The 17,700-nt window shown below is 52.1% G+C and overlaps 6 protein-coding genes across 6 annotated transcripts; 2 read left to right on the top strand and 4 right to left on the bottom strand.

The window, feature by feature from the left end:
* Positions 1-706: 706 nt before the first annotated feature.
* On the bottom strand, positions 707-2,597 carry Z517_03989 (uncharacterized protein; the record flags this gene model as incomplete). Its single annotated transcript, XM_013429320.1, has 3 exons — positions 707-1,460; positions 1,530-2,022; positions 2,162-2,597. The coding sequence occupies 3 exons, from the start codon at positions 2,595-2,597 to the stop codon at positions 707-709; spliced, it is 1,683 nt and encodes a 560-aa protein (XP_013284774.1).
* A 1,581-nt stretch (positions 2,598-4,178) lies between these two features.
* Positions 4,179-6,080, bottom strand: Z517_03990 (uncharacterized protein; the record flags this gene model as incomplete). The annotated part of the gene is made up of 1 exon (XM_013429321.1): positions 4,179-6,080. The coding sequence occupies one exon, from the start codon at positions 6,078-6,080 to the stop codon at positions 4,179-4,181; it is 1,902 nt and encodes a 633-aa protein (XP_013284775.1).
* Positions 6,081-8,651: 2,571 nt separating this feature from the next.
* On the bottom strand, positions 8,652-9,236 carry Z517_03991 (uncharacterized protein; the record flags this gene model as incomplete). Its single annotated transcript, XM_013429322.1, has 1 exon — positions 8,652-9,236. The coding sequence occupies one exon, from the start codon at positions 9,234-9,236 to the stop codon at positions 8,652-8,654; it is 585 nt and encodes a 194-aa protein (XP_013284776.1).
* A 1,386-nt stretch (positions 9,237-10,622) lies between these two features.
* On the bottom strand, positions 10,623-11,739 carry Z517_03992 (uncharacterized protein; the record flags this gene model as incomplete). Its single annotated transcript, XM_013429323.1, has 3 exons — positions 10,623-10,655; positions 10,707-11,177; positions 11,278-11,739. 3 exons carry the CDS (start codon positions 11,737-11,739, stop codon positions 10,623-10,625), a joined length of 966 nt encoding a protein of 321 aa, XP_013284777.1.
* Positions 11,740-13,133: 1,394 nt separating this feature from the next.
* On the top strand, positions 13,134-14,457 carry Z517_03993 (uncharacterized protein; the record flags this gene model as incomplete). Its single annotated transcript, XM_013429324.1, has 2 exons — positions 13,134-13,659; positions 13,715-14,457. 2 exons carry the CDS (start codon positions 13,134-13,136, stop codon positions 14,455-14,457), a joined length of 1,269 nt encoding a protein of 422 aa, XP_013284778.1.
* A 1,509-nt stretch (positions 14,458-15,966) lies between these two features.
* Positions 15,967-17,267, top strand: Z517_03994 (uncharacterized protein; the record flags this gene model as incomplete). The annotated part of the gene is made up of 2 exons (XM_013429325.1): positions 15,967-16,369; positions 16,423-17,267. The coding sequence occupies 2 exons, from the start codon at positions 15,967-15,969 to the stop codon at positions 17,265-17,267; spliced, it is 1,248 nt and encodes a 415-aa protein (XP_013284779.1).
* Between the last annotated feature and the right edge of the window lie 433 nt (positions 17,268-17,700).

Below are 17,700 nucleotides of genomic sequence, written 5' to 3' on the forward strand. Positions count from 1 at the left end.
GGTTGGGGTGGTAGAAGAGCGAAACACATAGGAGAGAGAAGGATCAGAAATAAGTTTACGTGGCAGGAGAGGACTGACTGAGCAGGTCGCTAGATGCCCGGAGCAGTAAAGAGGCTGAGAGGGTGCTGTAGAGTTTTTGGTATGTGGTTTGCTGTAGGTACAGGTCGACAGGGTACTCGGTACAGGAGGGAGTGAAAGAGTTGTAAGTACCGAGTACCTACGCAGTCCCTGTTGTCTTTCACCTTCTCTTCACACCTCCCCTTCTCGACTCTTCTCCTTCCCACGTGCCCACCAGTCAATGTAACAAGTCTCACTCTCTCAAATCATTATCCACCATCCACAATCATCTCCTCGGCCTCCCGCCCAATGAGAAATTGCCACACTCCGGACACATCAACAAGTGGTCTTATCATGCCTACTCACTGTTGGCGGTCGGTGGCCTCACGGTCTGGGTCTAATGCCGTTTAATGCTTGAGATGCTTGTGACTTGTCGTTGCTAACGCAGTCTCAGGAAGTTAGAGCGTTTCTGCGCTTGCACCCCCTCGAGCCGCGACGTCATTATCATGCAGACGTCCTCGGTAGAAGTCCTTCAAGCAAAGGCGACATATCCCGCGGGATACGAGCCGCCTCCTTCCACCTACGAGTACATCTGCACCAGCTACCTATATCATGGACGATCACAGCCAGACTGAGGCATTTTCCAATCTCACGGAGAGGGTGAACTCGACCCCTCCAGGTGAATCTGACTCTGCTGTGCCGCCTCGTTCCATACGTCCCAGCACCGGGGCTGGAGCACATAGTCCCACCACAGGAAATGCGACATCAGAGTCTGAAACAAAATCCAGTCCAACATTCGCCGATCCTCGCGCAAGCTTCGACTCAGCTGCATGACATACCATTCCTGGTGAACCGTCCCATGCGCTGCCATGGCGCCCATTGTCAGACACCAGACTGTGAGCTCGCGCTCCATCTGTTCTTCCAGAGTCTCGCCTGTAAAGAATAATTCCAGGGCTTTGCGCAAGTCGTATGCAAGCTGCAACTTGATGCTCACGGATTCCCCAAGCGGGAAAAGGACTAGGTCGCTGTAGATCAGTGCAGCAAGTCGTACCATATTGTAGAGAGAGTCCTCATGTGAGGGCACCAGATCCAGCGGTGGATCGAGCGAGCATAGCTGGTGCTGCACGGCATTCCTGACTGTACATATATCTCTGATTATAGGTGCCGCGGGAGCCTTCCGGTGATACAGATCGACGCCCAGCGTCACTCGACATGCTAACATTAGAGCTCGTGAAAGCCCGGGATTTTGCACGCAAGAGAAGCCTCGACCCATCACCAGAGAGAGTTGGAATGCACGGGGATCGAGCACAAGGTCCTTGAATGCTTCGCAGGCGTAGCGCAGCTTGTTGGGCCACGGCCAGAGAGGGCGGACGCCGAGTCGAGTCGAGACGAACGTGTCCGCGCTAGAGACAAAGGGGTCAGTAAGACCAGTTCAAAGAATGTTGGGTCAGGAGGATGAGAGTAGAACCCACAGGCTGAATACATGGCAGTGATCCGGCAGAGGGGATCCATCTATACCACCCAGAGGTTCGAGAGTGCGGTAAAACCGCCGGATCTGCTGGATTCTGCCGGGCGTCAATTCCATGTTGCTGAAAAGGTGTAGATTCTGCGCTTTGGCCATAGGGGATACGGGATATCTGGACGGCTCCTCCTCGTGAGTTCCAGCAGGCCACGTCACCAAAAGCAGCGCCAGAATTATACTCTTCCAGGGCGGCATCGGGTTCTTCTGGACGATATCTGCGACGGCTTCGAGAGTCTTCCGCTCATGGTACGATACTGCTCGTGCTACCAGTGACCGAGACTGGTGATTCGCCGGAAGCAGTCGTAATCTGTGACCTCCTGCGTTGACAATCTGTGCGTGGAGAATAAAAGGAATTTCCTGTGCGTCCCTCCGTCTCACGACTTCATATCGTTCGGTGGTGATCGGATCCTGGTTCAGCACTGCAGGCCAGACGAAGCGGTAGGCTTGGAATACCGAGCGACAATCAGCAATGCCGAAGAAGCCAGAAATTTCCGACACTCAACTGACCACCATCAGGGGATCAGGGACATCGCAACTTCACAAAGAACAAAACGGACGAGGGTTGCAGAGATCGCGACTCACAATGTTCCAGGATATCGTAGATGAAAGGAGGCAGCCCGCTAACCGGGCCCGTGTCAAACGGGTCATAGTTAGCCTGGCCCAGTGAGGTTGTGGAGGTAAAGCTCTTGGGTACCAGCGACAACCCGTGCACGATCTGCGGACGTTCTGGAGTTTTGGGTCGTACCGCCAGCTTCTGTCTGATAACTGGAAGTGTCGAATCGTCACTATCCTGTTGAACATCGTCATCAACCGAACGACGGCTGAGTCTCTTTGGCGGGCGACGGCTCGAGCTGACAGCTTCGTCTTCGGCCTGCGGAATGGGTCGCTTGAGTCTGGAGTTCCGCGCTGCATGAGCTCGACGATCTGCATCTTGGAGTTCTTTCTCCCTCTGCGAGCGGGGTGTGGAAGACAGAGACTGATTCAGGAACAGAAACTCTCGCCGCGGGTCGGAAGCCATGTAGGTAGATGTTGTGCTAAAATTCCATCATGACGGGAAACATGATTGATATCGTCCGAGAGATAGGCCATTCGCCCAGGAAGGAAAGGCAGAAATGACAATCTGGGGATCGCATGACCCTAACTCTAAGCGACAAGGGCCATGTCGAAAGTGGAATTCGCAGAATCCCACAGGTAAACTGGATGAGGAGAGCCAAAAGTTGGCGACGACCAAAGCGAGGTGCTGCCGGAAGCCGGGACAGACGCTGAGAATAGTCTGTATGGTAGGCTTTGATAATCAAGATGGCCGGGGCTTGAATTCCTATTTCTTGCCCTCCTACTCGGTATTGCCAGGACCCTCCCGTGGTGACACCCGTAGTCGGACCGTGGTAAGGAATGAGTCAGCGACGGGCTTCCTCCATGGCTCCAACAACGACGGCGACCGTCATGTTGTTTTGGTGGTGTAACTTCGCATCACGATTGACCTCTATCTCACCGCCCGTCGATTCGGCAGTCGTGAGACCTCCGAGTGAAAACTTCGTATGCTGTCTCATCAAGTATCATTCTGCAGCAGCGAACCAATCGAGGGACGCATGTCAGACCGTGGGGCCGAGGCTGGTCGAGCTGCGATAGGGCAGGAGTTGGTGGTGCATGTGGAGTGTATAGACAGCCCAGTATGCGAAGAGAAACGTAAGCATCCCGCTCGCTTCGCCTACACCCATCTTCCTTTCAAGCTTGGCAGCTGTTCTTGGTGAATCCTCAAGAAGATGACTAGGCTGCTGCAAGCGTGGGAAAATGTTGACGAGGGAAAAAGGACAGCACTGTGTGGCTGGGATCCAGATCCCCCAAAATACTTGAAATAGCAAAGGCTCCGCTGCTTTCTCGAGGTTGACAGACAGCTGTTAAGTAAGGCATCCTGAACCCCTGCCATGCGAAAGGAGGCAAACGAGCTTCGGGAGGTACATCTCGTGCCCCCCGTCGAAATTCTCTTATGCCAGTCCCACGGGCGCCAATTCCAAGCTTGTCGAATGCTCAGCATCATGATACACCGTCCACCCCAGCAAGCGTCGTGTGTCGATGACACTTACTCCCGTGCATACCTGCTCTGGCGGTGGCGGTGGCGGTGGGTGATTCGGAGGAAATCAGATGCAGGCTTGGTCATATCTCAGATACACCTAATCAACGACGCATTGGCCATTTACTCTTCAATCATGCGAGGACTCTGGTAAGGCCGACTCCTTGGCATCCTCTGCATGTGAAACCTTGCGTGGGAGAATGAACATACCCGAAACTGCGTTCCCTGCAATCGCAATGTTTTCTCAGCTGGCCTCGACCCCAGGTTGGTGCCTCAGGAATTCGAGGCCATCTCGGGGGGCCTGTAATGTGTCTCGACAATGACGCTCACGAAGTCTCTGACTGAGGCCGGCGATGCGTTATGCTGTTTCCGCGCGATCTCCGCCGACTTGCGGTTGGACATGCTTGACAACGAAGTGCATGGCGCGATTCGTGCTGGACCCGAATATGGTGGTTCATTTGTCTTGCAGACGACCTTCAATATCTCCCTGGTTGTGCATTACTTGTCACAACCCCTGTCAAAGATGAATCAACTCAGCCATCTCACTAGCGCCTCCATCAGAAGTCTTCTGTCCACAGGCTTGGCGATATAATCATTCATGCCTGCTGCGAGGTATGCTTCTTCATCTCCCTTCAACGCATTCGCAGTCATGGCGACGATGGGAACCACGTGACCGGCTTCTCGAATTCTCCTTGTGGCGGTCACGCCATCCATCACCGGCATAGAGATGTCCATCAGGATCAGGCTGTAGGCTAGAGGCTTTTGGGTCATCAGCTTGACGCCCTCCGCACCATCGGAGGCCACATCCACCTTCTCGAGGCCAAAGCTTCGCAAAAGACGAACCATGATTGTTTGGTTTATGCCGTTGTCTTCGACGAGAAGAATGTGTTTGGTTTGCGCCAACTTCTTGAGATCCACTTCCAGCGTGCCCTTCGGAAGTGGTTTAGCTGGTGAGACTTCTAATTTGTTGACTCTGGAAGTGAAATAGAAGATGCTTCCCTGGTGCTCTGGATTCCGCATGTAACCTACCACCCCACCCATGAGTTCAGCCAAACTCTTGCAAATGGAAAGGCCGAGTCCAGTGCCCTTGTACCTTTTGGTCGAAGAGGTGTCTAGCTGGGTGAACGGGGTAAATAAGACATTCTCTGCCTCAGGAGTGACACCGATACCCGAGTCGATCACTTCGGTTTTTATGGCATACGAGGCTTCGTCCTCGTGGGTGAGAGCAACCTTGACCCGTACATAGCCCCTGTCGGTGAATTTGATCGCGTTTGACACCAGGTTTTGCAAGATCTGACGATAGCGGAGAGGATCCCCCTGGACAAAATTCGGGAGGCGAGGATCCAGGTCGATTTCGAATCTCAAATTCTCGGTTGATCCGATGTTGAAACAGCGTCGGACTGCATTAACAATCTCCACAATATTCATGACCTCCTTGTTGAGCGAAAAGGTACCGGAACTGAGCTTGGAGTAGTCGAGAATGTCATTGATGACCTGCAACAGAATGGCCCCCGATTCATCGATGATGTTGGCAAGCTCTTTCTGTTCGTCTGTGAGGCCCGTGTCGATCAATAACGACAAGGCGGACAACATCCCATGCATCGGGGTTCGGATTTCGTGGCTCATATTGGCCAGGAAGTCGGACTTCATCTTGGATGCATCTTCGTATGCAGCTATCAGTCGCGCTTCTGCCGCCTTTCGTTCCGTCAAATCTCTGGTGATTTTGCTAAAGCCAGTCAAAACTCCGTCGCGGTAGACTGGAGAGATAATGACATTTGCCCAAAACCTGGACCCGTCCTTCTTGACACGCCAGCCTTCGTCTTCCACTTTGCCCTCTCGCAAAGCCACTTGCAGCTCCTTTTCCGGTTTCCGTGCCTTTCGGTCCTCTTCGCTGTAAAAGGCCGAGAAGTGTTTCCCCACGATTTCCTCCTGGGTGTACTGTTTGAGCAACATGGCGCCGGTGTTCCAGGTGGCTATACAGCCCTCGGCGTCAAGCATGAAGATGGCATAATCGTGAAGGGTGCTAACCAAGAGGCGATATGTCTCTGCCGATGACAATTGAGCGAGGTGTTGTTTTGTCCTGTCGACCTCTTCCGTAGCGTCGAGACCCTCTACAACTACGTAGAGGAGTTCGTCCTCGTCAAAAATCGGCGACACTCGGACCCGCCAATAACTGGAAGCCTTGAGCCCTGGTAAGGGTTCAGAGCGCTGCTCTTCGCGGCTCGCGATTGCACCCTGGATCAGTTGGGTGGTGGTGACGGCATCTGTTGGTAAGAGCAAGTCGCCGATCGTCTCCAGAAAGGGTTTGCCACGAACTTTGTCCAGGGAGATATGAGCCTGCTTTTGCCAGGAATTCGACAGCATGACTATTCGTAAATCTTTGTCCAGGACAACCGTCGGAGTCGGCGACATAGCGAAGATCCGTTCCATGCCTGCAGGTTTTTGGCAACTACAACTCGAGGTTGGACTTGGAGGAGGACTGAGGTGATCCGACGTCAAAGAGTTTGTTAGCGGGGCGGCAAAACATGATTTGCTCGCCGCCCTGACGACACCATCAGGATGTTCCTCCGCGCCGCGTTTTCGAGAGACCATTTTCGCTTATCAGGGAGACTTCATGTCTAAGTTTGCTACCAAAGGACCGATCCCAGAAGCCAGAGTGAACGTCCAAACTTTGGAACCGCTGAGATGGAGGCTGGTTACAAATAATGGCAAAATGATGAAACCTGATCCCTACGGTAGGGGGGAACCTGCTTGACACGGGATCGAATTTACAATGAATAATAACGACGTGCAGAGAAGGGCTATGCGGAATTCGGCGTAGGCACATTGGCCTTCATGTACTGACGAGATGCGACTTGTCGAGACTTGGAAGGAGCACCTCAGCAGCCCAAAGAAAAACGCGCCTGGGGTTCGGGTGGTTTCTGGTGCTCAAGGATGACTGAGCATGGTGCTTAGGGATGGGGTCTGGTACGGAGGGAGGTTGTTAGGATCGAGGGCGACTCGAGGGCTCAGTGCTCGGTGCCACAAGCGAGTAACCGCCCCCCAAGAGCAACCCCTTCGACCGACTCCAAGCGCAGTGACAGTCAAGTTGGAATCGTAACTGGGCCTGTTGTTCTTGTGCTCGCATCCGACTTGAAGCGGATTTTGCGACGGCTTGCGCCAGGTGAGGGTTTCGCAAGACGGGGAGCGCCGGCAAGGCAGCCACTAGGCGGCCGTCAGGGACGCCAGAGGGTCTTTGGCACCAAGATCTGCGCTGCAACTAGGAGCCTCCGACAGCGTGGTTGGGTTCGAAATCTTCCCTGTTAGGCTTTTCGGCTTTCTCGCTTGATTTAAGTGTGCGGCAAATTCCCTGCAAGACCTGTCGTTTGTTGTACATAGAAAAAAAATTGGGTTCCTTTTACATCCGCCAAACAAGATCTCCACACTGTGCCCCTTGGACGTACTGTCTGTGCGAGCACTGGATTTATTGAAACGCCTTGTGTATCTAATGGGGCGGCGCGTTGCAGGTGGCGTTGAAGGGTGCGAATACGAGTTGAAACAAGCTGGAAGGGGGACTAGGCTCGATGCACAAGCACTGACCGTTTACCAAGGCGCTGCGAGCCCCTTTGCAGGGTAAGCGGAGTCTGCGGCCGGAGAAAAGGTCCGAAGGAAAGTTAGGTGAATTTAGTGGTAGTAGGGATCTCTGTAGGTACTCGGGACGAGGTATGGACTGCAGGTGGCATTGGCCTCAATCGTCGATAACCGAGTGAGGCTGGAGTATAATACGGGTGATGCAGGAGGTCAGATTTTGGTGCTGAGAATTCATTCCTCTGTGCCCGAGGCCAGAAGAAAAAGCACACTGAGCGAAGGGGTTTGTAGCACGCCAGCATCACACAGCTGCATGATTTCCTCGTATTGGTCGAGGGAGGATCACACGGCCGTGACGGAGAAGAGTCGGAGCCTCGGGGGGCGAATCGCGGGCGCTGAGGTGGCCCCTCCGAGTAGGCACGGTGCCCCCCTTTCCCACCCCCAAATATGTAAGAAGTATGTCATTATTTCCTAGAGCATTGCCAGTACTAGATAGGCTTGATAGGCTGTTAGGGTAGGTGACCCTCAAGTGCCAGATTGAGGGGGTTATAGAGACGTGTGCACCTTGCGCCATGTGCATATGCAACATGCCATAATCAGATTTTCCTCATGCATCGGTTCCCTGGAGGAGATGATTGATTATGATCATCATAATTATTGTTAAATTCTCATTAGATCCTTTCACGGTGTGTTTGATGACGCTGCCAATTTGGGTGTTTGTGTTGTGCCAAACTAGTATGTAACCAGAGAGGGTAGCATACTCGTACGACGTAGTCCTTTTCCCTCCGGTCCAGGAGAGACGACACTCGCTATGGAAATGCCATCATGCCAGATACAAGGCGAGAGCAAAACTGGTACAGAAAGATTCTCGAGTCCGTCGTCTGTTTGTTCTATTTTAGGTACGAGCCATAAGTTCTCAGTACTAGGACCTGCATATCTTTACTCCGTTTACTCCGTATACTCCGTAGGTAGGTATGTACCATGCCAGTTGATGCTCAAACAAATCAGAGCTCTGCTCAGAGAGCTGATCAGTGCACCTCCCTGGCCATAAATACAATGTCATAAGGACTTGGTCCATGTGCACCTGGCCGCTGCACTTTTATGCGAATTCTAACGCCGTTGACGCCTTGCTCTGTACGCCCTCATTTGAGGGAGTGGTTTGACCATCTCTTCAACGTATTTCCCTGCTCCGCCTGCCTTCTCCCGGATTCAGAGGATGAAATATTTTCTGGTTCTCCGTTCTGCCATACAGTTGTCCGGGGCACGCGAGAAATGACGACAAAATCATACCTAGTTGGGTCGATTGTGAAGCGTTGAGGATTTATAGATGGCAATTACATCGCTTCTTTGTGCTTTGAAGATGACCAGCTTCGCTCTGCCATTCAGACTGGTCTTTGCTTTCTCTCCGATAGCTGCGCCTTGACCGTTGGCAATTCAAAGACTCAAGCGGTCTAAGCTGCGAACTCTTCTTCCTGTTCCACCTGTTACCAAGCCAAGTTTGTAAAAGGTCTCTTCGCCCGCTGCATTCCGGCCGCCGATATACCACTTTTCCGGACCAACGGCATCAATGAAGCCCCCCGACGCATTGGAGCTGTCGCTGCCACGTCTTTGTCGCCCTCTTGTCATCGGTGTGGACGTGCCGGGAGGTGACATTGATAGATTGGTGGTTGTATGCGTTCCATGAGGACCGGGCGAACTCGTCCCTGGCGACTTGGACATAGGTGGTGCGTATCGATGTGAATTTGGGTTAGACGAGAAAGGGAGAGGTGTTGTTGAGTTGGGTTTGGACTGCACTTGCTGTGATGAGGGGGTTGAGGCTTCTCCCGGACCTTTTGTGGCTATTGTTCTTGTACTTGACGAGGTGACTGTTGCTGTGGTCGTAGAAACATGTGCGGCTGCCACAAGCGAACCGGGCGACACGGCATCGTAGGTTGAGCTGGATTTTGCCTGGAATGCCGGGCTCGTACGGGCTCGAAAGGCCGAAAAGAAATTGGCGAAGAACGGTCGGTTGGTAGGCATGGTGTCTACAGACTTTGGTCTCGAGCTGGCGATGTCGGATGGTAGATCAGAGATGTCGTTGACGGTTTGTCGACGCACCCAGGGTCAAGACCTTAAAAAGAGTGACCCGATGCTCAGTAACCGATTAGGAATTGGTGAACGCAGGCTGCGATAGGCCTGGACGTGCCTGTCCCTGTACACTGTAGACGCCCTTCACCCGCACTCTTCCGTGAGGTCCCTCCGCACTCTTAACCCTCTTTTGTTTGAGCTCTCCACAAGAGGACCATGTGTATCTCGTATTGATCAGACTAGCGTACCCTGACCGTCCTGGATTGGGTTCGAAATCGTGGAGCGACACTCAACAGCGGGCGGCGCAGGCGGATATTATTATGGTAGGGCCAAGTTCGGTAGGAATTTCCGAGATGCAGCAGGGCTGAGCCAGACAAGAAGCGAAGATCCTGGGTTTCGGTGAAGGGATGAAACTGGGCAGGCGATCGAGTGTGAAACCGAGGAGGCGCAAAGTACGGGAACTTGGAGTATGTCAGAGAAGATAGAACATGTTCTTGAAGATATGAATCAGGGCCGAAGGAGGAGTAGGTTTCAAGAAGCAATATCGTCACCTGCAGACGGTGGGAATGCCCGGCCTGCGATCCATCATCCCTCATCGGGCGATGATGGAGGCGAGGAACAAACCGGGAGTTTGGAAGCGAAGTAACAAGAAGCGGACTGAGTTGCAATTAGATCCAGTGTCATTGGTGAAGCCCTGTGGCTCTCCACCTGTTCATCCCTCGGCTTTACTTTCAACCCACATTTCTGCCTCTCTATCCACGCACCTCTCTGCCGTTTCAGTCAACAACCAGAGCGATGAGTATCACGAGTGAGAAACGATCCCCCTGCACTTTCTGAAGCAAAGGAATTTTGTCACTAGATAAAAATCAACTGCGTTTGTAGCCGAGGCTTGGCCATGACACATTGCTGTCTTTCATGTGCCCCCAATATCAGGCCAGGCCACAAATAGAATCATCCTATGCTAATCCCATGCTAACCACATATTCCCCCAGGAATGAGACTGAGGATTCATCCTCTGAGGTGTAAGTGTCGGTACACATACACCACAACACGTCCTAGGCAGCGACAACGCGCAATTCAAGCCAAGGTACTCTCATTCAATCTCATCTGGCGTCGTCAGTGTCATCTACACATCCGCTTTCATGGACATCTTTCCCAGCCCTACTTTGCCGCACGCCATAAGCAAGGGCCAAAGTACAACTATTCACAACATCCGTTCATCAGCTGATTCGAGCGCGTGCTTTTCAGTATCTGAGCCCCGGAGCGGTTCAGGGCAATACCAGCGAGGGATGACAAGTAAATTTGCCATCTTGTGGATTCTCAGCGGCGTACTGTCGTCTAGTCGTCGTCCTCATGATCAAACTCGAGTATCTGACTCAGGGTTAGCCCAGTATGATATAGAGTATCGATATGGAGAATCACCATATTATTCCAATTTCCGCCATGAGATGTCACTGTACTTGGTCCCATGTTTTCAAATCCAAGTCCTTTGTAGAATGGAACGAGATGATCGTGGGCAAGTAGAGCTATCCGGTCTGCGATCTTGGCATCTTTCATACGTTGGATGTATGATTTCATCAAGATCGAACCCAGACCCATTCTCTGAAACTCGGGTGCCACTGCCACAGAATGAACACAGATAGTTCCACCCATATCTTGATGGCCCACGGGCTCCTTATCGGTGTTGGTTGGTAGCGATGATCTCCTGATCCTCCAGTTTGAGGGCACGCCCATCGAAGCCTCAGTAACACAGGGTGCCGGAGTTCTGGTTGAAACTACATGGGCTATTAAGCGTCGCTGAGGCGGTGTCGACGAGTCCTTCAACTCTGCTTTGGTTGGCTGGGTGAACAGCCCTAAACTCAACTCGGGACACCTGGTCAGACGGTATTGAAACTGGTTACAGGCCATTGTCAGCAGAATGACCAAGTATCGGCATAAAAAAGTACTTCAGGTAGTATGGCTCGCATGAGGACGAGGCTTGTTTTAGCCATACCTTTTCTCGAGTTGCCCTTTCCTCTGGTGGGAAAGCCGCCTCCTCAAGTGAGGTGCACTGGTCCACACTTGATATAGACAAAGCCTGGTTTTCAGGATGAAGACGATCCCATTTGTGTGAAGAGCCCCGTCGACGTGCCCCCAACCGCCCAGTCAGCATGTTCAATAAAGGGTGGTTGGCCATGAAATCACGGTCGTCCTCCTCAGACTCGTCTTCTTCCTCCGGATTCTCCTCAGCCTTGTCGGAATGACTAATCCGCTGTAACTCTAAAGGGTCAGACGATGGTTTCGAGGGTGGAGCGACAGCATCCGAATCGCTGTCTTGCATTTCCACGTCCTCGGGATGGATGTCGATGAAGCCATCTTCGTTTTGTGAGGGCTGACCGCTTCTGGAGTCGACCTTGGCGGACCTTGGCTTTGTCGATTTCTCTAATTGGCTCGATGGATCCTGGTTTGGCGCCATTTTTACTGGTTCAGAGCAGTTATCAACCGGATAAACAGGCGACTTCTACTGTGAGATGCCGCTCGAGGGAGGATTGGACAGCAACTGAATTCGCGCCGGTTCGCTGGCAGACGACTTGGCTGTTTGATTGGGAAGCTCCAAGAACGCGCCGTCATAAGACTGCAGGCGAAACAAAAATGTAGAGAGAGTGAGAAAAAGCTCCAAGAAATGGTGTGAGGTGAAAATTCAAATTCCAACTGACCTTACACGGACGTGTCAAGGGGGCAGATGAAGAATGGTACAATCGTTATGTCAAGATTGCCAGTGCAACTGAAGAGGGATAACCTCTAAAAAATGATTCAGACAACTCGATTAATGGAGAAGTTGAAGTGTCAAAAAGTAGTGCGACTGGCTCAGTAGTACAAGTAGTTGGAAGTGAGATGAAGAAATCGCCATGGCACATGGCACGCGACTCTCCCTAGGGCAGTCAAGGCAGGTGGGCAATGAGGCACCGTGGGCGCCTTCCGAGGGGCTGGCGGGCGCGAGTGGCTCTCTTGCTCCTCCCACTCTAGCAGGAATACAGGCGATGCAGGCACACAGTGGGGGTTACAACGGGGGCACAAGGGTGTCTAGACCCCTACAAGCCCTCTGTATCTATGTACGAGGTACCTAGGTAGGTAAGTTTTACCTGTGAGCAAGTAATAATAAATTCTCCACACCCGATCTGCAAGCTACAGCTAGGACCCAAGTACCCCAGAACATATTAAAAATATAAGAGGATTCTCATTCTATCTATTGGCATCAACAAGGCACGGACCATCCGACTCCTAGGTGCCTAGATACCGTATGCACGACGTACCTGAATTAGATATCGCTCTGGTAGGGTCTGGACTGTGCTTGATACGTACCTGGCTACATACCCTCTACCCCACCATGCCGCCCAAGGGTTTACTTACAATCAAATACAAGGTATCGAGTATGCTTGAATGCAGTGGCTCTTCCACTTGGAGTCTTGTCTGGATACAGCAAGTGAAGCGGCCTGGCCACCCCGGGTGCGTCATCGCAAATATGCCTAAGCGGTTCATTATTCTGCAACTCATCCACAGGGTAATATTTTGTTCTTTACAACGTCTTCACCTTTTCTGTGCCACAGGATAATTCTTTCTCTTATCTTTGCGTTGGATTCAGCTCGTCCCTGTCCCGTTCCAAGAGACGTTTGAGAGCCCACCCCAGTCTCACATCACCCCTGACACACCTTGTCATAAGATCCAACCACCATCATGTAGGTGCAAGCCATCCGGTGATATTGTCACCGCTGTTCTGGACTGACTTTCCCCAGGCGCACATCCATAACCATTGTATCCTCCGACAGAGAGCTACCAGTAGATCTCATCACTCTCGATGTGGGCCCCGATATGACCCTGAATGACATCAAAGCCTTCGTCGAAGCTGAGATTGGGGTTCCTCCATCTGCCCAAATATTCTTAAGAGATGGGATGGCAGTCACAAACACTTCCATGACGCTTGCACAGTTTAACGTCCAGGAAGGTGGTATAATACCGATGGCAATCCAGGCCAATCCTCCAAGACGACGAACCGCTCAAGGTACATCCAGTGGCCAACCCTCAACGGAGAGGGCTAGAAACTTCAACCACTCTGAGCCATTGCGATCCCGGATATTAGGAGACCCTGCCATCATGGCCGATTTTCGGAGACAAGATCCCGAACTTGCGGCTGCGGCTCAGGATCAAGAGAGATTCCACGATCTACTACAAGAGAGGCTGAGGCAAAACGAGCAGATGCAGAGAGAGAAAGAAGAGCAGATTGCGCTTCTAGAGGCGGATCCTTTCAATGTTGATGCACAACAGAAAATTGAAGAAATGATACGGCAAGAACGTGTCGCAGAAAACCTACAGAAGGCAATGGAAGAGTTTCCGGAAGGTAAGTCAGAGATCTACTCCCCCGGCCGACCTAGCCTGACGCTCGTCTTTTATAGCATTCGGCAAGGTCACCATGCTCTATATCGATGTCATCGTCAACGGCCATCCCATCAAAGCTTTCGTGGACTCAGGAGCACAAACGACCATCATGTCCCCGTCAGCTGCCGAACGGTGTGGCATCCTCCGGCTGGTCGACAAACGATTTGGGGGTATTGCAAAAGGTGTAGGTACCGCCCAAATATTGGGTCGAGTTCATTCGGCCGAAATCGAAATTGGACAGTACAACCTCGCCAGCAGCTTCACAGTCATGGAAGGCAAAGATGTAGACCTGCTACTAGGGCTTGACATGCTCAAGCGACATCAGATGTGCATCGATCTGAAGAAAAACTGTCTCCGCATTGAAAACGATGAGATTCCTTTCTTACCAGAAAGCGAAATCCCGAAGATGATGGAAGATGTGTTGGAGAGTGAGCCCAAAATTGAAGGCCCTGGTGGCAGCACAGTTGGCGCAAAGACCGGAACTGTCATGCCAGGAGCATCGGCGGGGTCAGCTCAACCAGGGTCAGGGACCGGTCAGGCAAGCGTCAGCACTGCGAATCAACCGTCATTATCAGGCTCTCCCTCTACAGCTGTTTCATCTCAACCTGAGCCAGGTTCCGGCAACTTTGGAGAATCGCGACCAATCACCGCAGAATCAATAGCACAGGTAACCGAGCTGGGATTTACAAGAGAGGAGGCGATCGCTGCGCTGAGACAGACAGGTGGTAATGTCGAACTCGCCATTGGATTGTTGCTGTGAATCATTTTCTCGGACAATGAGCATGGCGTTATTTGGCTGAGCATGGTCTTCTCCGAACGAACCATGTGCAGAAGGCGTCAGTCCGGTCCGATCAACCTGCGGGCATTTCATAGCTCACGTTCTTGATGATTAGATGCAGGACAGCATGGGGAATGCTGGGGCCAAAAGGATTTGAGAGAATTTGATAACAAAAGACCAATGTAGACAAAGCAATTCTGTCGAAAATCATCGAGCTCTTCCATCTTACTTCTATCGCAGTGCCAAGTAGCAGGTCCTCTGAAGCGATTAATGAATCTCTCGTGCTTCGTGTCATCGGCGTTTATCACATGAGGCTCCGTGTCGCGCCAAGGCCAGGGACGTTGAATCTGAACTGCGCCCTCAGCCTCTAGAGACCCTGAGAACAACAACTGGTGAACAACTGCACCTTTCTCGCCTCCATTCCCTCGAATCGTACGCCAATACACACGACCGAACTGAGATTTGCGCAACGAGCCATCACTCTCCTCGGAGCGAGAGCATCTGGAGTCGGTCCAGACTGTCAAGTCAAAGACCGAGATGAATCGACAAGGTGGGTTTCCCGCTCCCTCGCCCTCCAAACTGCGTTCACTTTTATTCTCAATGGAGGGCGGGAAACGAGGACCATCTATAGAATGGGATTCTCTGTCAGAATGAGGACTACGGATGATGAATGGACTGAAAGAGGGGGCGGTTAGCACACTCAGCTCGGGATGAAGTGTTACCTGGCACGAGCTCAACGGTCAAAAAAATACCCAAAAGTTGGACTATCAGCCAAAGCTACGATGGATTTCCGGCAAGGCCGTGCCAATTTTGGTGCATGTTGGGACCAACGATGAATGAATGCATATGCTGCGTTTGAATGAAGCAATCTCTCCGCGGAGTCAAGAGGCACAGTCAGGCCATAGCCGCAATCGTGGAGAGATTCACCAAGCCCACACACAATGGCATCAGTCCTATGCTACGGCTTTCCTTGAAATATGTGCATGGACAGCATGATTATCGATGCAGACGTTCACTCCGCGCCACATCAACAACTGCTTGTGGACGTCTGAACGCCTGTTTAGCAGCGCGGCAGCCACACAGCTCTCTTTCTCTTCGGAAGCTCAGATCCGGGTTTCTGCCTCCTCTACAGTTGAGAATGAATCCGCAGGGATACGATTACCAGGTCACGTGGACCACTGATGTCCAAGTGGACCATTCTCTAAATAGCTCGTTAACATTGCTGTTTTCTGTACCTTGCATTGGCCCACGTGCTAACTAATCTTCTCTAGGACAAGGACGACAGATTCCTACAGTGAACAACATGAATCAACACACACAAGGCCGGGCCGCTAGCAGCGGCAGGATGGTTGGGGGTAAGCCTGGTATGTCCGTTGACAAATCTCAAGGATAAGACCTAACGCAACGCAAGCAACTTGGGGGCAAAGTGGGCTTCCCGCACCCTCGCAACAAGCTCGAGACGCTGTAGCACCCGACAGCTGGGCACAAGCTATGAACTCGAGGGCCAATACTCAGCTTGATCTATCCGCATCTTCCTTTCCCAGCCTCAACAACAGCAGCCTGCAATCACAGGGTCACAGTGTGGGGTCCAGTGCCTGGCAGACTGGGCCACCTCAGAACGAACAGGCGCAAAGACAGCAAATGCAAGCCTCGCGAACTCACATTTCTTCTCGACAGCAACCGGTGAATGCCAGTCGAGACGGCTTCTACCCTACTGATACCTACTCAAGGAATGCTCCAATGGAGTTCTCGGATTCTTCCCAGCCCGTACGACGAACAAGTCAAGCCCCAAGTGGACCTCCTGGATTTACGCAGCGACAACCAACTCAACCGGGGGACAGCACGCCTGGTGACCCCAGCAGAGTTACTTCGCCGTCCGGGCAGACACAAATTTGTATGGTGGCCGCTCTAGTGTGAGAGCGCGGATTGCTGACGGATAAGTTTTAGCTCGGTCACCCATATCCCAGAGTATCAACGCGGCCATAGGCCATGAGAGATTCTTAGGACAAGATGCACGGACGCAATTACAGGATTCACCGTCCCAGTCGTTAGGATTGCAACCGCGGGATATGTTCGCAGATCGGGAAATTGGTACTAGAGCCGACCACGAGTCCATCTTCGCGGGAATGAGTGAAAAAGACAAGTTCGGGATGAAAGGTTACGTTGCAGAACAGGACAATGCCAGTCCAGCAGCAAGAAGTTTGATGCGGGGAGTGGACCTGTCAACGCTCGGCATCAACATGGGCTCGCAGGAACCCTTGCTATCGTCTTATCCAGGACCGTGGGCCGAACCCAATGCGACACCGTTGCGGCCATTGGATTCGGAGTACACCATTCCCGACTGCTACACGGTTAAGAAAATAGCACCACTGTCAACTCGGATTACTGGCTTTGTGGACGAAACGCTATTCTTCATCTTCTACACCATGCCTCGGGATTACATACAAATGCTGGTGGCTCAAGAGTTAGTCGCGCGCAAGTGGCGGTACCACATGCGGGAGAAGCAATGGCTCACCAGGGACGACGCGTCACCTAGTCCAGTATTACTGGACGACAAAGTGAGCGAGCAAGGCTACTACATCTGGTGGGACACCAAACTCTGGAAGAAGGTCCGACGCATTTACACGTTGAGATATGAGGACCTAGAAGAACAACCGAGCATGGGCAACCGGCCAATCCATGCAGGCGTCATGGGCGCCATATCAGGGAACATCAACGGAGGAATGGGTGTTGGCAATTTCAATGCCGTGCCTAGCCTGGAGAGAATGGCCGCCACTGGGCGAGGATTCTAAGCCATCACTCTCAGGAGGTCGATGACCAAGGACTGAATATGTTGCGTGCTGCAGGGATCCAAGCCCTGCAAACAACGCCTCCGCCGCCTTATCGGAGTCAGCGCACTTTTGCTGCTGCACACACCGAGACTAAGTTGTACTTGATACAGATGTCAATACACAGTACTGCATCTTGCATTTGATTCTTGATATCACGTGCCACCGAAGTCACATATCCCCGCGTTTCCGGTCGCTCCTACCCCACCTATTCACAACAAGGAGCGGCGTGACTGGCTCTGACTGCGTCGTCGACCTCGATTGTTATGACTGTTTCATTTTTCTTCATCTTGCCACTACTATACAATCGTCTCTCTATCCCTTCGATCTGGCGACATTCTTTTCCTCGTTGATATCTGCTAACGTGTAATTGTCCTTCACTTTTATGGCCATTCTT

The sequence above is a fragment of the Fonsecaea pedrosoi genome (genome assembly GCF_000835455.1).
Source record: "Fonsecaea pedrosoi CBS 271.37 unplaced genomic scaffold supercont1.3, whole genome shotgun sequence".
NCBI lineage: Eukaryota > Fungi > Ascomycota > Eurotiomycetes > Chaetothyriales > Herpotrichiellaceae > Fonsecaea > Fonsecaea pedrosoi.